General features: G+C 53.8%; 1 protein-coding gene across 1 annotated transcript; it reads left to right on the forward strand.

The window, feature by feature from the left end:
* Positions 1 to 3,897: 3,897 nt before the first annotated feature.
* GOLT1A (golgi transport 1A) lies at positions 3,898 to 16,759 on the forward strand. The gene is made up of 6 exons (XM_069459255.1): positions 3,898 to 3,984; positions 11,309 to 11,400; positions 12,406 to 12,584; positions 14,891 to 14,954; positions 15,612 to 15,942; positions 16,650 to 16,759. Exons 1-5 carry the CDS (start codon positions 3,960 to 3,962, stop codon positions 15,648 to 15,650), a joined length of 399 nt encoding a protein of 132 aa, XP_069315356.1. The 5' UTR covers positions 3,898 to 3,959; the 3' UTR covers positions 15,651 to 15,942; positions 16,650 to 16,759.
* Positions 16,760 to 17,429: the final 670 nt, after the last annotated feature.

Genomic DNA, 17,429 nt, shown 5'->3' on the forward strand with positions numbered 1-17,429 from the left:
GGACGGTTCCAGAAAGAGAAGACAACTGGGGAGGGGAGACGAGAAAGCAAGCTTCCTCCCGTTCCTGATTTTGCATCGATTTGGCTTTGATAGCGGACGCTGAATTCTGAACGCACGTTCTCATCTCCAAGGGCTAGCAGAGTGGCGGTCGTTTTTTAAATATGACTCGATTTTGGATTTTGTAACTTCCCCAGGAAAGCTATAAACCCTGATGTCCTTTGTGAACCAGCGAGTTGGGACTAGATCTGGGCCCAAGACAGAGACGTGTGAGGCGGAGGGAGGTGTCTTGGAGAACGTGTCGCTTTCTGGAGGCTGAGCCTTTACCCTCAGCCTCCATCTGGGCCAGAGCCAGGCGGGGCCTTGGAGAGGGGGCGGAACGTGAGACCACAGAGCACCACGGGCGTCACTGTGTCCACGCCCTAGGGCTGGCTCCTCTCCAAAGACGATGGCAGAGGGTGCCTGCCCACTCCACCTCCCGGCCCACATCAGCCCCGTGATCAGGCCAGGTGTGGGTTTGGAAAAGGGGACAGTAGTTGAGAAACACAAACAAGAAAGCAACAGGCAGGATGTCCTCTAAGGAGCGGTGCTCTGTGACTGTGAAGTCACGTATTTATTCTTGAACAGAGTTGGGGAGAGGCGCAGGCAGGCGGCCCAGCTTCAGACCCTGCTGCTGCCAGGGGACCGGGCCACGCCAGACCCCAGCCCACCCGAGCCTCCAGTGTGAGCTCGCTGCGTGACTGGGACCGTCACTGGGACCTGTGAGAGAGAAGGCGGGGTGCCGCGCTCGGCTCCCGGCCCTGCTCCTGGCTGTCAATAGCTACATGAAGACTGGACAAGTCGCTACAATTCCGGAGTGCCCGTTTTCTTGTCTACAAACTGGGGGTATTAACCACCATCCATGGAGCTCTCAAGAAAGGCAAATGAGAAGATGGATGAAAAACACCTGGAAAACTTGAATTTACTTCCAAACGTGAGCAAATGGGGGTGACGTTGTGAAGGCCCCCTGGCCACCTGCGGGGGCACGGTGAGGGGAGAGGGAGAAGGTTCTCCAGGCCTCCTCCTGCACCAGTTCCATCGCTGTCACTGGAGACACCGCCAGGGCCCTTGCCGTCCAGCGCCCCCCCCCCAGCAGTCCTTCCCCCGCCCAGTCCTGTGCCGCCAGCCCCAGGGAGGCACGACCCCCCCCCCCCACTGCTGTGGCCGCGGAGACTGCCGAGGTGAGGACCAGTCCCAGCCTTCCAGGGCCTCCATCCTGCGTCCTGGGGTTGCCCCTGTGAAGGGCCCCTCTCCGGGAGGGTGGACTACGGACAGGCCCTCTGGGCTCAGCTCCAGTGCCCAGAGAATCAGGCCAGCAGGGCCCCGTTCCATGAGATTTTGGTTCTCCTGGCTCCCAGATGGGTTCCAAGGCTGGGGTGGGGGATGCTATGGTATACACCTGGGGGGCAGTTTAGAACCACAATTTGAGAGGAGAGGAGAAGTCTTTCATACAGCAACATATTAACAGTATACTAATAATAGTAATATTAATAGCAATAGTGTTATAACTATACTAGGGTAGTGATAGTAATAACAATGGCTCATTAAGTGCTGACCACATGCCAGGTGCCGGTTCTGTGCACGTGCCCTGGGTTTACTCACTGACCTGCACGCTCTCTCTGTGCGGTAGGGACTGTCACTATCCAAGAAGCACAGAAAGCGTGAATGAAATGTCTCAGGTCTCCCGAGCTAGGACGGAGCCTGGGGCTCTTTGACTTTAGAGCCCGAGCTCTTAACCCACCAGTTTCTTCACTGGGGGTGATACTGTCCTCTAGGGGGTATGAGGTTGTCTCGATGATAAGGGGACACAGCTCTCACTGGCATTTAATGACTGCAAGGCTCGGGACAGATTTCCAAAACAAAGGATTATCCCATATCCTGCACAGCTTTGGAATGTGCCACAGGAACAAGCCCACGACCAGCACAGGTTGGTCGGACTTCAGCTCATAATAACAGTAAACAGGTTTTATAAGCTTTCAGAGACAAATTTCATGAATAACTCAGGAAGTTAGGAGATAGTTATTATGGAGAAGAAACTTAAATGGAATAAAGACATTGTCTCAAAATTATTGAATGATCTACTCCATGCATTGTCTACGCGGTGTATTATAAGATTTAAACTAGTACATATTTGATTGAAAATAGTTCCAATCAGTGGGGTATTACTGAATCAGCAGAGACTGAAAATACTTAACAGAAAGATTTGAGAGAACCAAATATCACTGAAGCAGAGACACCTGAAATGCAGGCGATCTCATTGGATCTCCTTAATAGAAGTTTTTAGAAATGATTTCATAGTATCGCCATCCTTTATATTTTAAAGTTTTTTTTCAGCCCAAGGATGAATACCCATGTCGTAACGATGATGTGGAAATGTTAGGGGAGTTGCCTGTCGTTTTCCTAAGACCCAGAGGCAATTGCTCTAAACTGGCGCCCACACTCTTTCTCCTCCCACTTCTCCTCCACCCCCCACTGCCCATTGGAAACATGTGATCTCCAAGGCTTTTTAAGGTCCTGGGGACGGACTTGCACCTCGACATGTGATGGCAACTCAAGACAGGGATCTATGTGTCTGTGATATTCCATCGTGACCCAGTTCCGAGGGAGCCATTCTGACAACACACACGTCCCCAAGACCCGTTCCTCTGAACCCACACCGGGCTTCCTCATTGTTTCCACCCGGTGCTCTCTAACTTGCCCTGCTTTGCCAGCCCTATTCCAATTAAGGTGATTTCCCTCTTCCTTGTATCATATGCAAGTGCATCTGGTCTGCTCTTACTTACCTAACAGCCTTTATTCTAGCGTTCACTCCCAGCTACTCTTGTTTTCTTGCATGTGTGTGGTTTTGGTTTTGTTTTTGCACAGATTGGCTCTAGTCTTCCATTCAAATTTAAGTATTACACGTAGGTGCAGGTGATCTATTTTCCTTATGTCTCCTGGTAAGTCTTCTCTGAGCATTTCTACATTATGAGACATTGTGTTTTATTATAAATTATTATAGTTAGCTTTATCTGAGTTTTTAAAATGATGTGTGTAGATTAGACCCATCATCTATGGACTTCATTTCTGGGTAGCAGCGACATTACAAAGCGGACGCTGCCCTCGTAATGTAGAGAACCACGGCTCTGCAGTGGGAAAAGGGACCTTGGGGGCCGACTGCCCCTCCTGTCCCCACAGAAGAGGAAAGGATGAACCCATGTCTACACAGCTGGAGTAGACTAGAACCAGGCCTCCGTCCAGCCCTACTCTAAGCCCAAATTCAAGGCTTTGTCTTCCATAGCTCAACCTCACAGTCCAAAGCTGGACACCGCTGGGGCAAAGGAGGTCCAAGCCCTTGTGTCTAACTCCCTTGTGGCACTTTTGACCTTGATATAACCGAATCCGGCTCAGCCATTAGGTCAGCAACGGGTTTGACTCAGTTGCTCGTCGCCCCCTACCGTCCAGTATGTGTAATAACAAGGAAAAATTTGACTCGAGATGAATTTAGTACATTTCCGAAGAGATGTACAGATTCCAACTCTTCCCACACCATCCACCAAACCAAGCAAGGAAGCTGGGCACCCCCAGGGTGCCCCCATTCTTCCATAAACAATCCAAGTTTTGTTGAGGACATGGGAGCCCCTGAACTCAGCCTCAGGCATGGGGGTGCGTGGACAGGGTCAGGCAGGCACGGCCTTGTCTGGCGGGTGGGGCGTGTGGAGGGGGCAGTACCCTCTGGGAAGAACTGGGGGAGGGAAACTATGACTTTAAGGGGCCATCTGTGTGTTGAGGGGCGGGGTCGGAGGGGGAGTTAATGATTTACCAGCGGCTCATTTCACAACTTACCAAGGGTCAGCTTCCCATGACCATGTACAGGCTCAGTCCCCTTGGCCGCTGCCCGCCTGCCAGCGTTGAGCCGGAAGGCCCCCCAGGCAGAGTGCAGCATGATCTCCATCACCGAATGGCAGAGTGAGTGGAATGACGGGAGGGAGCGGGCTGCCATGGGGACACAGGCTGGGGTGGGTGGAGCCGTGCCCCTCCCAGCCGGGCTCTCTCTTTGGGGAACCTACAGACTGAACTCTGGAGCCAGGGGCTGGGAGCTGCTTTGTTGGCATCCTCCAGGCAGTGGCCCGGGCAGTGGGTGGCTTCCCTGCCTTGCCCTGGGCCACAGGTAGCCAGAGCCTGGTGCCTGGGGAAACTGGCAAGTTCACCAGCCAAGCTGAGCTCTTTCCAGTCCAGGATTCGTAGACCTGGGATGCCGCAAAGGCGGACTCAGGAGGCCTCTGCCCATTCAGACATCTTTCCCCACAAACCCTCAATGTCTCCTCTGGCCCAGGGTCCCTTCTTATCAGAAACTACTCTCCACTCCCCTGCCCAAACCACCATATCCTCACTCCTAAACCTCCTCTCCCTTCATCTGGGGAAGGGGTAGGGAGGTCTGGGCTGGTGGGAATCCCTGTGGCTCTGTGGGCTTGGTTTGGGTGAGTTACTTAAAGCCTCTGAGCCCCGAGGTCTCATCCGCTGAACTGGTGGTGATGTTCTCTCGTTCACTGCTACATGCCAAGCACTGTGTTGAGCACAGAGTATACAACCGTGAATGAAACAGATGTTACTCCCTGCTTACATTCTAGAGAGGGGAGACAGGTAGTTAACAGATAAAGAAATAAAAATGTAGAATGTCAGTTGGTAATAAGTCCTCCCGACAAAAATAAAACAGGATAAGAAGGCTATGGAGTTCGGGGTGGGAGGGGTTGCTGTTTTACACAGGGCAGTCAGGGAAGGTGGCCTTCATAGAGAGACCCGGAGGGAGTGAGGAAGCAAAGCCATGCAGCTATCTGGAGGGGAAATGTTCCCGGAAGAGGGGACAGACGGTGCAAAGACCCTGAGGCATTAGCACACTTTGGGTGTTTGAACAACAAGGAGGCCAGAGTGAAGCAAGTAGAAGAGAGTCTGATTTAGACTCAGACTCTAGGAGTTCAGGCCAGGGAGGTCCCTGAGGGGTCAGACCACATGGAGACTTACAGGCCATGGTAACTACATAAGATGGGAAACCATTGGAGGGTTTTGTGCAGAGGCGTGAGAAGTTCTATTTGTATGTTTAGAAGATCACTCTGAGTGCTGGGTTGAGAACAGGCTACAGAGGGCGAGGGGAGCACCAGGGAGGCCAGCCCTGAGCGGCAGGCGGTGCAGGACCAGGGCGTTGGCAGGGAGGTGGTGGGTGTGCTCCACACTGGCTCTGTCTTGAGGAAACTGCAGACAGGGCTTGCTGATGGATGGGAGGTGGGGTGCGAGAGAAAGAAGAGTCGAGAATGTCTCCTATATTTTTATCCTGGAAGGGTTGAGTAGGAAGGAAAGCAGGAGCTGGGTTTTAGCCGTCTAAGTTTGCTTGTGCTGTTGGACGTCTGGGCGAGATGTCAAGTCGCAGTTAGCAGTTCCTGCTGCCGAGTTGCCGGTAGGAGTCTGGAGTTCCAGACGGAGACCTGGGCTGGAGAGAGAAATCTGGAAGTTGCCTCCATAGAAATGGTATTTCAAACAATGAAAGTCCAAGAAACCACCTAGGGCACAGTCTCTCAGCCTCCCCGCTACTGACACTTTGGGGTGGGGTAATTCTTTGCTGCGGGGGCTGTCCTGTGTGATATGGGATTTTGGTAGCATCCCTGGCCTCCACCTGCTACATGCCAGGACCCCCCCTTCCCACCCAAATTGTGACAATCAAAAATGTCTCCAAATATTCCCTGGGGAGCAAAGTCATCCTCCCTCATTCTCCACCCCCGACCCCCTGCTGCTGGCTGGGCACCACTGACCTGGGGGATAAAATAGAGAGAGAAGAAGGCTGAGGCTGAGCCAGCGGCAGGCTGACAATGTAGCAAACCAATTAGCCTGCAAGCAAATATACTGTTACCAAATGTGATAAGCCTGTGAAGAATGTGCTAAGTCCTGTGAGAGAGAGAAATGAGGGAACCAGATTTAGGTCAGGGGACAGAGCGTGGACTAGGTTTCCCTGAGGAACTGACAATTGAGCTGAGACCTGAAGCATGAGCGTGCGTTTGTCAGGTAACAAGCGGGAGGAAGGGTGTTCTGAACAAGGCGACGGCATGTTCAAAGGCCCTGAGGCAGGAAGGCTCACATGGAGGCAATGAAGAGCAGTGTGGTGGGAGCGTGGCAGGCCGGAGGGACAGTGGCAGAGGATGAGGGAGGACGGGTAGGCCCAGCCCCTGTCGGGCAGGGCCGCTGTGCCTTGGTGTGACGAGAGGGCTCTGCTGCATTCTAAGCTCAGGGGCAGCATGAAGGATGCTAAGCAGCACACTAACGTGACGGGATTGTCTGTGTTTCAAGACCCTTGAGTGCTGTGTGGAGGAGGACTGGGAGGGTGCAGGAATGAAGCAGGAGCCCATGCGTGGTGGTGGCTCACATGTAATCCCAGTTCTGGGAGCTCAAGGCAGGAGGATCACTTGAGGCCAGGAGTTTGAGACCAGCCCGGGCAACATAGCAGGACCCCATCTGTACAAAAATAAGAAAAATTATCCAGGTGTGGTGGTGTAGCATGCCTGTAGTCCCAGGCACTTGGGAGGTTGAGGCAGGAGGATTGATTGAGCCCAGGAGTTCAAGGCTACAGTGAGCTATGATCGCCCACTGCACTCCAGCCTGGGTGACAGAGCAAGACCCCCGTCTCTAAAAAAACAAACAACAGAGAAGCAGGAGGCTAAATGTGGCTGCTGCAGGAGCCCAGGAAAGAGACGACGGTGTCTGGGAATCCAGTGGTAAGAATGGAGAGAACTGGACGCTTCCAGGACCCATTTTGGAAGAAGCAGCAATAAAACCCAGCTGTGGATTGAGTGGTGACATTTTTACTCAGCTGGGGCAAACAAGGGAGGCGCAGGCTGAAGGAAGACACTGATAAATAGCTCCATTTGGGACCTGTTGAGTTCAAGATGCTTGAGAGAAAAGCAGCAGATGTGCCGAGTAAGCGGCTGGGTGTGAGCTCGGGAGCTCGCAGGGAGGCCCGGGCTAGGGAGACAAACACCACCACTGTCAGCACACAGAGATATTTAAAGCATGGGGATACGTGTGAAACAGGACAAGAAGAGGAGTGAGTTGGTTCCAAGCCCTGACAATTCAAATCCCAGGAGGAAGCGAGAAGCAGGAGCCGGCAGAGGAGACTAGCGCAGCTACAGCGGCTCTTTCCCAGCCAGGAAGGCGGGGCGAGAGGAAGGCTGTCCCAACAAGGGCGTGGTCGGCACTGACAGATGGGGACTGACACCTGTCCCTCGAATTTGGCAGCATGGAAGTCATTAATGGCCAATGCAAAAGCAGTTTCCATGAAAGTAGACCGGACTGGGTGGGTTAAAGGCACTTCTTAGAGCCAGACGGCTGGGTTCAAACCCTGGTTCTGCCAGCTGCTGGCTGTGTGCCCTGGCAAGTGACCTAACCTCTGTGTTTCAGTTCTGTTTGTAAAATGGGGCTAATAGCAGTACTTACCTCATAGGTAGTTATGAAAAGCAAATGCATTAACGTACCTGAAGTGCTTAGACTGTGCCTGGCACAGCGTGTTCATTATTCTGTTAACCACCGTTGTTAATTTTGAAAAGTGAATGAAAGTCCTTTTCATTTCCCTCCTTCCTCTTCCTGAACGATTCAGTCTTCAAACCATCAGGTGGAACAGACAGTGGAGGAGGGGTGGGGGTGGGGGGCTGTGGTACCCAGAGTGGGACGCCAGAGCCCCAGCTGGGTGAGAAGGGTGTTCACACTGGGGGTGGCCTGGTGCACAGTGTCATAGGCAAAGTAGGGTGAGGGGCATCCCTGCGGGGTAGGGGTAGGGGGTGGAGAATAACTTTACAGTGGGGAGACCTGGAAGACACCACCTTAGAGTAAAGAAACATCATCAGTAATCGGGCAAATTGAAATCACGTATCACCTACCAGGATGCAAGGAGAACATAACATCACATCTTGTTGCTATTTCTGCCTAAGGTGCATAACCTGAATCTAGCAGTGAGGAAACATCCAACAAAGCCAACTGGAGGGACAGCTGCAAAATAACTGGCCCAAGTCCTCCAAAGTATCAGGTCGTGTCAAGGAACTTTTCCAGACTTGGAAACTAAAGGCACATGGCAATTCAAGGCCACACGTGATGATGAGCTGGACTCTTCCTATGAATGATATTATTGGGACAACTGATGCAACTTGAATGGGGCCTGAGGGTTAGAAGATAGTCATGTATGAACGTTAATTTCCCAGTTTTGGTGGTTGTATCTTGGCTATCTAGGAGAAAGAAGGAAAACCACACAAAGTATTCCGGGGCCATGAGATATCAAGCGGCAACTACTCTCAATGGTTCAGGAAAAGGATTCTTTGTAGTGTACTTGCAACTTTTCCGTGCATTTGGGATTGCTTAAATAGAAAGCAAAAGGAAAAGGAAAAGGAAAAGAAAAGCATCAAATGATGTTTTGAGACTGATTGCACAGCCTGGGGCCAGAGGGACCCATCTGCTGGCTCCGTACGATGCTTCCTTGGAGCTGTAGCTGCCCTTTTGGAACAAGAAAGACATTGTAGCATCGTCAATGCGAGCTGCGAGGTGGGGAGTTGGGGAAGCCTGGCTCATCTGCATCAGGCTGCAGGCTGCGGGCTCTTCTTGGCAGCGGCTCGGCAGCTGCAGGGCAAGGGGCTAAACAGGGCACCAGCGCAGCCACGAGAGCGCCTTGCCCGGGAGACCTAGAGCTGGTTGGTCTCTGGGGTCTGAGGAGGGCTCCGCTTCCCACTCGGTGGCGCCCTGGAGACCCAGGCCTCCCTGGAGCGGGGCCTCCGCCTCCCGGCGGCTTCCCGGGGGCGTAGCTGGGACAGCCGTGGCCGCGTCCAGCAGGGGGCGCGCTGCCCCACCTGTGCGGACCTCGGGCGCCGCGGACTGCAGACACACCTGTCACTCCCGGCAGCGTCTATGCGACATGTCCCTCCCGGCGCTCTCTGCCTCGCTTGCTGCCTGGAGGAGCAGCCCCGGCCTGAGTGACTTGACTGGACTCGCTAAAGCTACTCCGGAAGCGAGAGGCGCAGGAAGGTCTGAAGCTTGTGTGCGAGAAACACAGTTTCTGGCCCTTTTCCGTGAGGTTTTGTGTTGCCCTGGACGCTGGAAGCACCAAGTGTGGCTCATACAGGAGGCTGCCCCATCACAGGAAAATTCTCGAATTGCACCAGCCCTTGAAGAAGAGTGTCAAACAAGTCTGAAGGGGATAACTATGCGTGCCAGCGTCACTGTTGCAGAAGAAGAAAGTGCAATGTAGGAGGGAAGACATAAAGGTGTAAATCTGATAACCGTGCTGTTTCTACAAATGAGTATGAGGCTGTTCTTAGGGTGTACAGGATGGAAATATGGATAGTTCAACAAAACACAATGAAAACCTAGTAAAATATTCATATTATGCTTCCACACAAAAACTCCTAAGGGAGCTAGAAAGAAGGGTGTGTAGTCAGAACTGGAATCCATGACATGTTTTTTTATGGCAGGTGTAGGCTAATAACAGGTATTTTATAACAAGCATACAAATTGAAAACACCTTTATCATTCAGGTAAAACAAATACAGTTGTGGCCTTTCTCCACAATATCCCAGCCTGCACAAAATTATCATGAGAATTAAAGCAGATGTGCTTCTAGATCCTCGACTTACTGTCTCTGAGGATAGAAGCATCATGCGTGGTGGAAGGAAGAGCACAACTTCATAATGGCCTGTGGGGGTGTGATCTGCCCAACTGTCCTGGGTTCTGAGAGATTTAATCCGGGCAGGCAGGCGGAGGCGGCGTAGAAACAAACCCAGATGGATCATGAAGGTTTGTCAGAAACAGGAGGAATCCGCCATTGGTAGAAAATGGATTCTGGGCAGCGGGGTGATGTGTCGAAAGAAATGACCTTGCCCTGGGTCCTAACAAAACCTGGCTTCTGCCAAGGGTGAGACCCAGTGAGACTGGCATTTTACTGGACTAGGAGCTGAGTGAGGTTTCGGTCTATAAATGATAAATCTCATCTCTATATTTTTAGCCATTTAGAGGAGAACTTTGACCTTATTTCTGTGTTGGAATTGATCCTAATCCTCTTAAAATCTGTACAGTAACAGATTATAAAGGATTAACTCCCCAGAAGATGATTGTCTTGTTTGATTTTCTTTCAATTGTAAATATAATTTAGCCAGTAACTCTAGTTGAATAATCTTTTGTTTTTACAGTCCTGCCTATTAACAGCCGGAGTAATTTTCCCCTTTACTTTTAACAGCTACCTGTAAAAACGTGGTAATAATAACAATTTTATAGAGGTTATGTGGCTCAATTCTAAGATGTTGGTTAACAAGTCCAGTAAAATTTTCAACAAAGGTGTCAAGACCATTAAATAAGGAAAGAACAGTCTTTTCAACAAATGTTGTTGGGAAAACTGGAGATATATATATATATATATATACACACACACACACACACACACACACGAAAGAATGAAGTCAGACTCTTACCTTATACCATATGCAAAAATTAAATCAATCCAAGACCTAAACATAAGAACTAAAACTATAAAACTCTTAGAAGAAAACATAGGGGATATTGTGACACTGGATTTGACAATGATTTCTTAGATATGACATCAAAAGCACAGGTAACTAAAGAAAAAAAATAGATCAATCAGACTACATCAAAATTAAAACTTCCTGTGCATGAAATGACTCAATTGACAGAGTAAAAAGGCAACCTACAGAATGGGAGAAAATATTTGCAAATTATATATCTGATAAGGTGTTAATATCTGGAATATATAAAGAACTCTTACGACTCAACAACAAAAAGAACAACCTGGTTTAAAAATGGGCAAAGGGCCGAGTGTGGTGGCTCGCGCCTGTAATCCTAGCACTCTGGGAGGCTGAGGCAGGAGGATTGCTTGAGCTCAGGAGTTCGAGACCAGCCTGAGCAAGAGCAAGACCCTGTCTCTACTAAAAATAGACAAATTAGCCGGGCGTGGTGGCAAGTACCTGTAGTCCCAGCCGCTTGGGAGGCTGAGGCAAGAGGATCACTTGAGCCCAGCTTCTCCCCAGGGCCATCGTGTATAGAAGAGGCCAGCACGGCACCCAGGTGTCAGGCACACCTGCACTTCCATCCTTCCCATCCCTTCCATCCCTTCCATCCCCCCACCCCCTGGGAACAGGGAAGCCAAGATTGCTGGATGGAAATGGAGGCACCCCCTAGAGGGTGCCTATCCTGTGGCAATGGGAAAAGTTTTGCCCCCAAAGCCCACTCCACCCCACTACCTCCCTGCCCGTTGCAGAGATTGGCGTGGGCATCACCGGTTTTGGCATCTTCTTCATCCTCTTCGGGATACTCCTGTACTTTGACTCGGTGCTCCTGGCCTTCGGAAACGTGAGTCCCCCACCCCTGTGTACTCCCCTGTCCCAACCCTCCTGAGGTCTCTGCTGCCAGCAGATCCAGCCCCAAGTTCATGCAGATCATGCCCAGCCAGGGGCCAGAATTCATCGAACCCAGGCACATGAGGGTGCAGGAGACGGACTGCAGAGCCTGCTCGCCCAGAGAATCTGAGCACCTGGATTCTCATGACAAGCTCTGGGCTGGGCCCTGGGGGCTGCAGATGACTCCGGCATGGTCTCTGCCACCTGCATCCCACCATCCAGGGCAGGGTAGAGCACGTGCGTGGATGAAGGTAGGGCAGTGGTAAAGTCACAACCAGATAAGCACGTTTCCTATGAAACCAGGGGCTTAGAGGAGAGCGAGCACACCTGGCTAGAGAAGAGCGAGAAGGAATTTGCGAAGGAAATGGTGCAGGGGCAGATAAAGCACTTCCGGGGGGTGGAACAGTAAGAGAAAGGTAACGACCCGGGGAGGGGAAGCATGGGACATGCTGGAAGAAAGCCAGAGTTAAATTTGACGAGCGCCTGGGCACTCTTAAGGGGTCGTTAGGAACCAAGGCAAAGAGGAGATGGGATGGGGCCATCGAGCGCAGCCCTGGAGTGTCAGTCTAGGGGCCGTAGAGCCCCGAACGTTCTGTGTGACTTTGGCTGTGGCTGCCTGTCCTGTTTAGGCCTCAGTCTTTCCCCCTGTGAGATGGAGAGACTCCCCCTGTCTGTCCATCTTCCCTGGGAGGCACGATGAGAGGAAGTCATGTATGAAGAAGTGCTCGGGATCCAAAGAACTGGGAGGGAAACGGGACGCCTTCCCAGCTCTCCTCGTCCCTCCCCCTGCCTCTGGTCTGTTCCCAGCCAGCCTGACTTCCTTGAGGCTCTGGGGCTCTGCCGCCTTGCTGGGTGCCCTCTGACATGTCTCAAGGAGTACGTCTCACCCCCGCCAGGCCCGAGTCCCGACTCCTAGCGGGGTGGGTGTGTTTGTGTCACTCCTCTCCTTCCCCCACAGCTGCTCTTCCTGACGGGCCTGTCCTTCATCATCGGCCTGCGGAGGACCTTCACGTTCTTCTTCCAGCGGCACAAACTCAAGGGGACCAGTTTCTTCCTGGGGGGCGTGGTTATCGTGCTCCTGCGCTGGCCCCTCCTGGGCATGTTCCTGGAAACCTATGGATTCTTTAGCCTGTTCAAGTGAGTGCAAATCCCTATCGCTCTGGACAGACCCGCCACGGCGTCTGAGTAGCCGAGATGACCCCAGCAGGGTGTGCAGAAGCGGGGACTCGGCCCTGCAGGAGAGGAGAGCCACGGAAGGCTGGAGCTGGGGACGGGCCTCCGCTCACACTTGGGAGAGGCCCCTCCAGCAGGGGGCTGAGGGACTCACTGGCGGGATCAGCCCATCCTTTGGCAAACCAGGACTGAGCACCCACCTACTGTGTTCCCAGCGCCGTGCCTGTCACCTGGGAAGAGCCACAGGGCCTGCCCTCAAGTCCCAGTGACCAGCTGGAGAGGAAGGGCAGGGAGCCGACATTTGTCAGGCACACTCACAATCGTCATCTCATCTTATCCTCACAGCCCGCTGTAGTAGGATTGTTCCCTACTCAGCAGACGGGCAAACCCACGCTCAGAGAGCTCGCCCCGCCCCAGGTCCCACCACCAACGCGCGGGAGACCCAGGTGTCTCTGGCTCGTGGCTCCACACCCCTTGGCCTGTCCTGTGCCAGCCCCGAGCCTGGTAAAAGGCAGGATGGACCTCCGTGATGACGTGTGGCCACTGCCAGGGCTGTGGGAGCTCAGAGGGGAGGCCAGGGGGGTGACCTAGAGGAAGCAGGACCGAAGACAGACCTTGAGGGGCGGGTGGGATCTAAGAGAACACTGGGCGTGCTGAAGGGAAAGGGTATCGGGGGCAGCGGGGCGGGAGTGAGGACTGTGTCTGTGGGTACCACGGAGAGAATGGGGTGATGGCGTGACTAGATCTGGAAGAATCGTGGCTTATGCAGTCGTGGGAAATAGTGGGGGGTTAGGAAGCCCTGGGCTCTCGTAGAGCCCCAGCTTGCTTCGTGGAGCCTTGAAAACACCCCGATTGGCCTGAGTGGCCGGGGCCTCAGAGACACCAGGTCACGTGGCTTCAAGAAACTGCCTTTTCTCACACGTCTGCCATCTGCTTATTCAGTATTCAAATGTGTCATTATTCAAACAGTCATTTATTCAAATCATCAAATATATCACATACTAAGCACCTACTGCATGCCAAGTACAAGGCTAGGTGCAGGGATGTGGCACCATGAACAAGGAGAAAGTTCCTGAGGAACTTGCAATGTAGTAGGGAAGACAATAAATTCTAATAAGAGTTACCATTTATTGAATGCTTAGGGCCGGGTGCGGTGGCTCACACTTGTAATCCTAGCACTTTGGGAGGCCAAGGTGGGAGGATCACTTTAGGTCAGGAGTTTGAGACCAGCCTGAGAAAAAGTGAGGTCCTGTCTCTGCAAAAAATAGAAAAATTAGCCAGGTGTGGTGTGCACCTATAGTCCTAGCTATTCGGGAGGCTGAGGCAGGAGGATGGCTTGAGCCCAGGAGTTTGAGGTCGCAGTGAGCTATGATGACAGCACTGTACTCCAGCCTGGGTGACAGAGCAAGATCCTATCTAAAATATATAAACATATATATATGTATATAGATAGATAGAGAGAGGGGGGGCGGGCTGGCTTAGAAGCGGGGTGGGGCTGCTGCAGATTTGGGAGTTCAAACCAAAAGCAAACCTTGACAAAGACGCCTGTGGCAGCACAGTAGGGGAAGGAAAAAATGGGGCTACGAGGGACCTCCGAATGCAGTGGAGCCTTGGGAAACTGAGGCTCGAGGAAAGGAGGTGGCTCTGCCAGAATTCAGGTTTCTAATCTCCTCCCTCACAGGGCTCCCTTCCCAGCCCACCTCGGTGCCGCCACGCCCCGTGAAGGCGCGCACGCGTGTCCGCGCCAGGCCTTGCCTGCGTGGGTTTGACGGTGGGGATGCAGGCGAGGCTGGCTGGGGGGGCGCCAGGCACGAGGAGCACAACGGCGAGCACGGCCTCCGCCCTGGGCAGCTGCCCACCCAGGCTAGGGAGGAGGAGGGGGCTCCAGCCAGAGCAGTAGGAAGCATGAGAGTAACCGTGATACAAACCGGCATTTCTTTGTGTCAGGGCCTGCCATGTAGATGCTATTGATACTATCATTAGCTCCATTTTATGGCTGGAAACTGAGACTCAGAGATGTTCAGGGCTTTGCCCAAGTGTATCCAGTGCCAGTAAGTGGTAGAGCCAAGATTTGAACCCCAGGAGGTGACCCCAGGGCCTTCCTTCTTAACCACTTCACTTGGCTGCTTCTCAAAAACAGGAGTGCCAAACCAAGCCTGCCCCCAGGGCCCAGGGCCACAGCTTGAGCCTTTGGGGGACCTCAGCCTTGCTCCCCTCCTCCTCCCCTCCTCGGCCATCGCTGACTCCTCCCTCCTCCCCTCTGCTCCTAGGGGCTTTTTCCCCGTCGTCTTTGGCTTCCTGGGCAACGCTGCCAACATCCCCCTCCTGAGTGTGGTAAGCAGATCATGCACGTGGCTCGTGGCTCGTGGCTGGGTGGTGCCTTGGGGAGGGGGAAGCACACGGACCTGGTAAAACTTTTGCCCCAGGGGCAGCGGACCACCCCCCCACCCCCAGACCTCTAGCCCAGGTCTGCCAGCCTTCAGCTCCTCTTCTCCTCCCCACACCTTCTGCACTTGACAAGAACACAGAGGTGAGGCGACCCGCAAGCAGTTGCGCCTAAATGAGTAGCTCCTCATTAGAACTAAAGAAATGGAGACTCGGAGACTGTCCGGAGTCTCCACTCAGACTCAGCCAGGAGGTGCCCGAGGTTTCTGGGGAGCTGGCTGAGTCTGGGCCCCAGGCACGGAGAGGATGTGTGACAGCCAACAACAGCAGGAAAAGCAGGTGGCAGACTGTCCTGTCCTGGAGGCAGGCATGGCCTGTGATCCCAGCCCCTGCCCCTGCCCCTCCCTTTCTCTGAAGCACCTGACGGAAGATGGGCTCTCTGAGGAGCCCGGGGGGGCCCCCGCCAGCTGGGCACATTCCCCACCGCCCGCTCCCCGCAGCTGTGCCTGGCGCACCTCCCGGCTCTCAAGGCCGGCTCGGTAATAACCTGGATATTGAGTCTGCTCTCCAGCCTTTGTCTGCAGTAATGATTCTTGGCTCCCACAGCTGTTCCGCAGGCTTCAAGGCACCAGCTCAATGGTCTGAACGACAGAGATGAGCTCCTTGAACTTGGATCCTTGGTTGAAGGGGCTGGAGGGAAAGTGGGGACCACCCCCGCATGCCCCCGCCCGGCGCTGACTCACTTCCCTGCACGTCCGGACCGCCTCAAGCCCAGAAGCAAGCAAGGAGCTGAGTGGCCTCGAATCCTCAAGTAGCTCTAGAGGCTGCCAGGACTGCTGGGAGGAGAGACCCAGGCCCCAGGGAGACGAGACTGCGCTGACATCACAGCCCCACCCTCTACTGATGGGAGGGAAAGTGAAGATTAAATTCCCAAGCCGTGAGTGTGTCTGAGACTCACAGTGGGTGTCTCCAGCCCGTTAAGTCCACCCCCTGCCTCCGGGCAGGCCACACACACATCATTGCACGTGGTGAAGCTGTGGTCTATGAGGGTCGGTCCTGTTCTCACAGGCCATCATTTTTATCCCGGTGTTCAACAGTCCTGATGAGTGAGACAATACGTTTGCCAGCCCCCGTCAGCGGAAAGCGCTAGCCAAGTGGCGGATACTGCTCCTCCGCGCTGTCGGAGTGCTGCCCAACCGTTAGGCGATTCTTCTGCACAGAGCACCAGCCAGAGAGCTTGTGCTGGGGGAACTTCCTGCGCGGGGAGCCCCTGCCTTCAGAGACCCCCAGTCTGATAGAAGAAACAGTCCCTGTCTTGAGGATCCCTTTGTCCAAGGGTACAGGGAGTTCTTGCAGGCTCAAGAAGGAGACACGAGTCACTTGCAAAGCATGCATTTATTAACAGCAAATATCTACTGAGGGCTCTCTCTGCACGTACGAGGGGAAAGAGGCCTGTCCCTGCTCTCAAGGAGCTGTACCCAAGCAGTCACAAAACAGCATGGTGGCGGGTGCCGTGAGACAACGGGGCGGGGCCCCAGGTGCAGCCTCTCTGGATGTGCTGCCACCTGCAAGTCACCTGTCTGCCTTCCCCAGCTTCCCAGGTATATCCGTTTATGGAGCTACCATTTCATTCTCCTTCCTTAGAGCCGGCTGCTTACATACCCGTCTCGCCCATCTGACCATGTTATGTGAAATTCATCCCGAAACCCTGTGCTGAGCACACGCTCAGTAACTGAGGGAAGAAAGGAAGAAGGAAGGAAAAGGAGGGAACCCCCCTTCCCGCCAGTCGCAGGGCACAGACTGGGAGCTGCCTTCTGGTCGGAGGCCTGCGCTGACCTGGTTTTCTCTCGGAGCAGGCCACAGGTGGGGGGTGAGCAGCCCCCCAAGCCAGCCTGTGCCCTTCCCCTCTCCCCTTCCTGTCCTTACCGTGGCCACTTCAGACTGGGTGTGTCTGCGGCTCTGGGTTCACACTGACACCCTCCCCCCCCACACTCCTCCAACAGCCCGTTTCCACGTTGTTTGGGGAGAAGGGGTCTCCAGCTGAGGGGGTGTGGGTGGGAAAAGGGTGGCAGAGGATGGGAGGAACCGGTGAGAACTGGACAGCCAGCCCTGGACAGCTTCTGTGGGGGAGGAGGCCAGCTGCAGCCAGGAGAGCCGGGGGCGGAGGCAGCAGGCAGGGTGCCCTCCCGGGAGGGTCGAGGGGGAGGGCGAGCAGGCAGAGGTGGGCTCACACTTGGAGACGTCACCCTGGCTCTATAAAAGGGGATGTGATCAGGGAGCTGCTGAGAGGGAGCCCAGGAGTCCGGCTTCCCTCCCTCTGGGTGTTCCGCCACCCAGGTAGTCTCGTCACCTCCGAGACCCTGCCGAGCTCCCACCCAGGCCAGGACCATCAAGCCAAGGTAGGTGCACTGCGCGTCCACCCTC

The sequence above is a fragment of the Eulemur rufifrons genome, chromosome 27 (genome assembly GCF_041146395.1).
Source record: "Eulemur rufifrons isolate Redbay chromosome 27, OSU_ERuf_1, whole genome shotgun sequence".
Classification (NCBI taxonomy): domain Eukaryota; kingdom Metazoa; phylum Chordata; class Mammalia; order Primates; family Lemuridae; genus Eulemur; species Eulemur rufifrons.

Coding starts and splice junctions, on each gene's coding strand:
- GOLT1A (XM_069459255.1), top strand. CDS start 3,960: ATGATCTCCATCACCGAATGGCAGA. Junction 11,401..12,405: donor TGCTCCTGGCCTTCGGAAAC/GTGAGTCCCCCA, acceptor CTTCCCCCACAG/CTGCTCTTCCTGACGGGCCT. Junction 12,585..14,890: donor GGATTCTTTAGCCTGTTCAA/GTGAGTGCAAAT, acceptor CTCTGCTCCTAG/GGGCTTTTTCCCCGTCGTCT.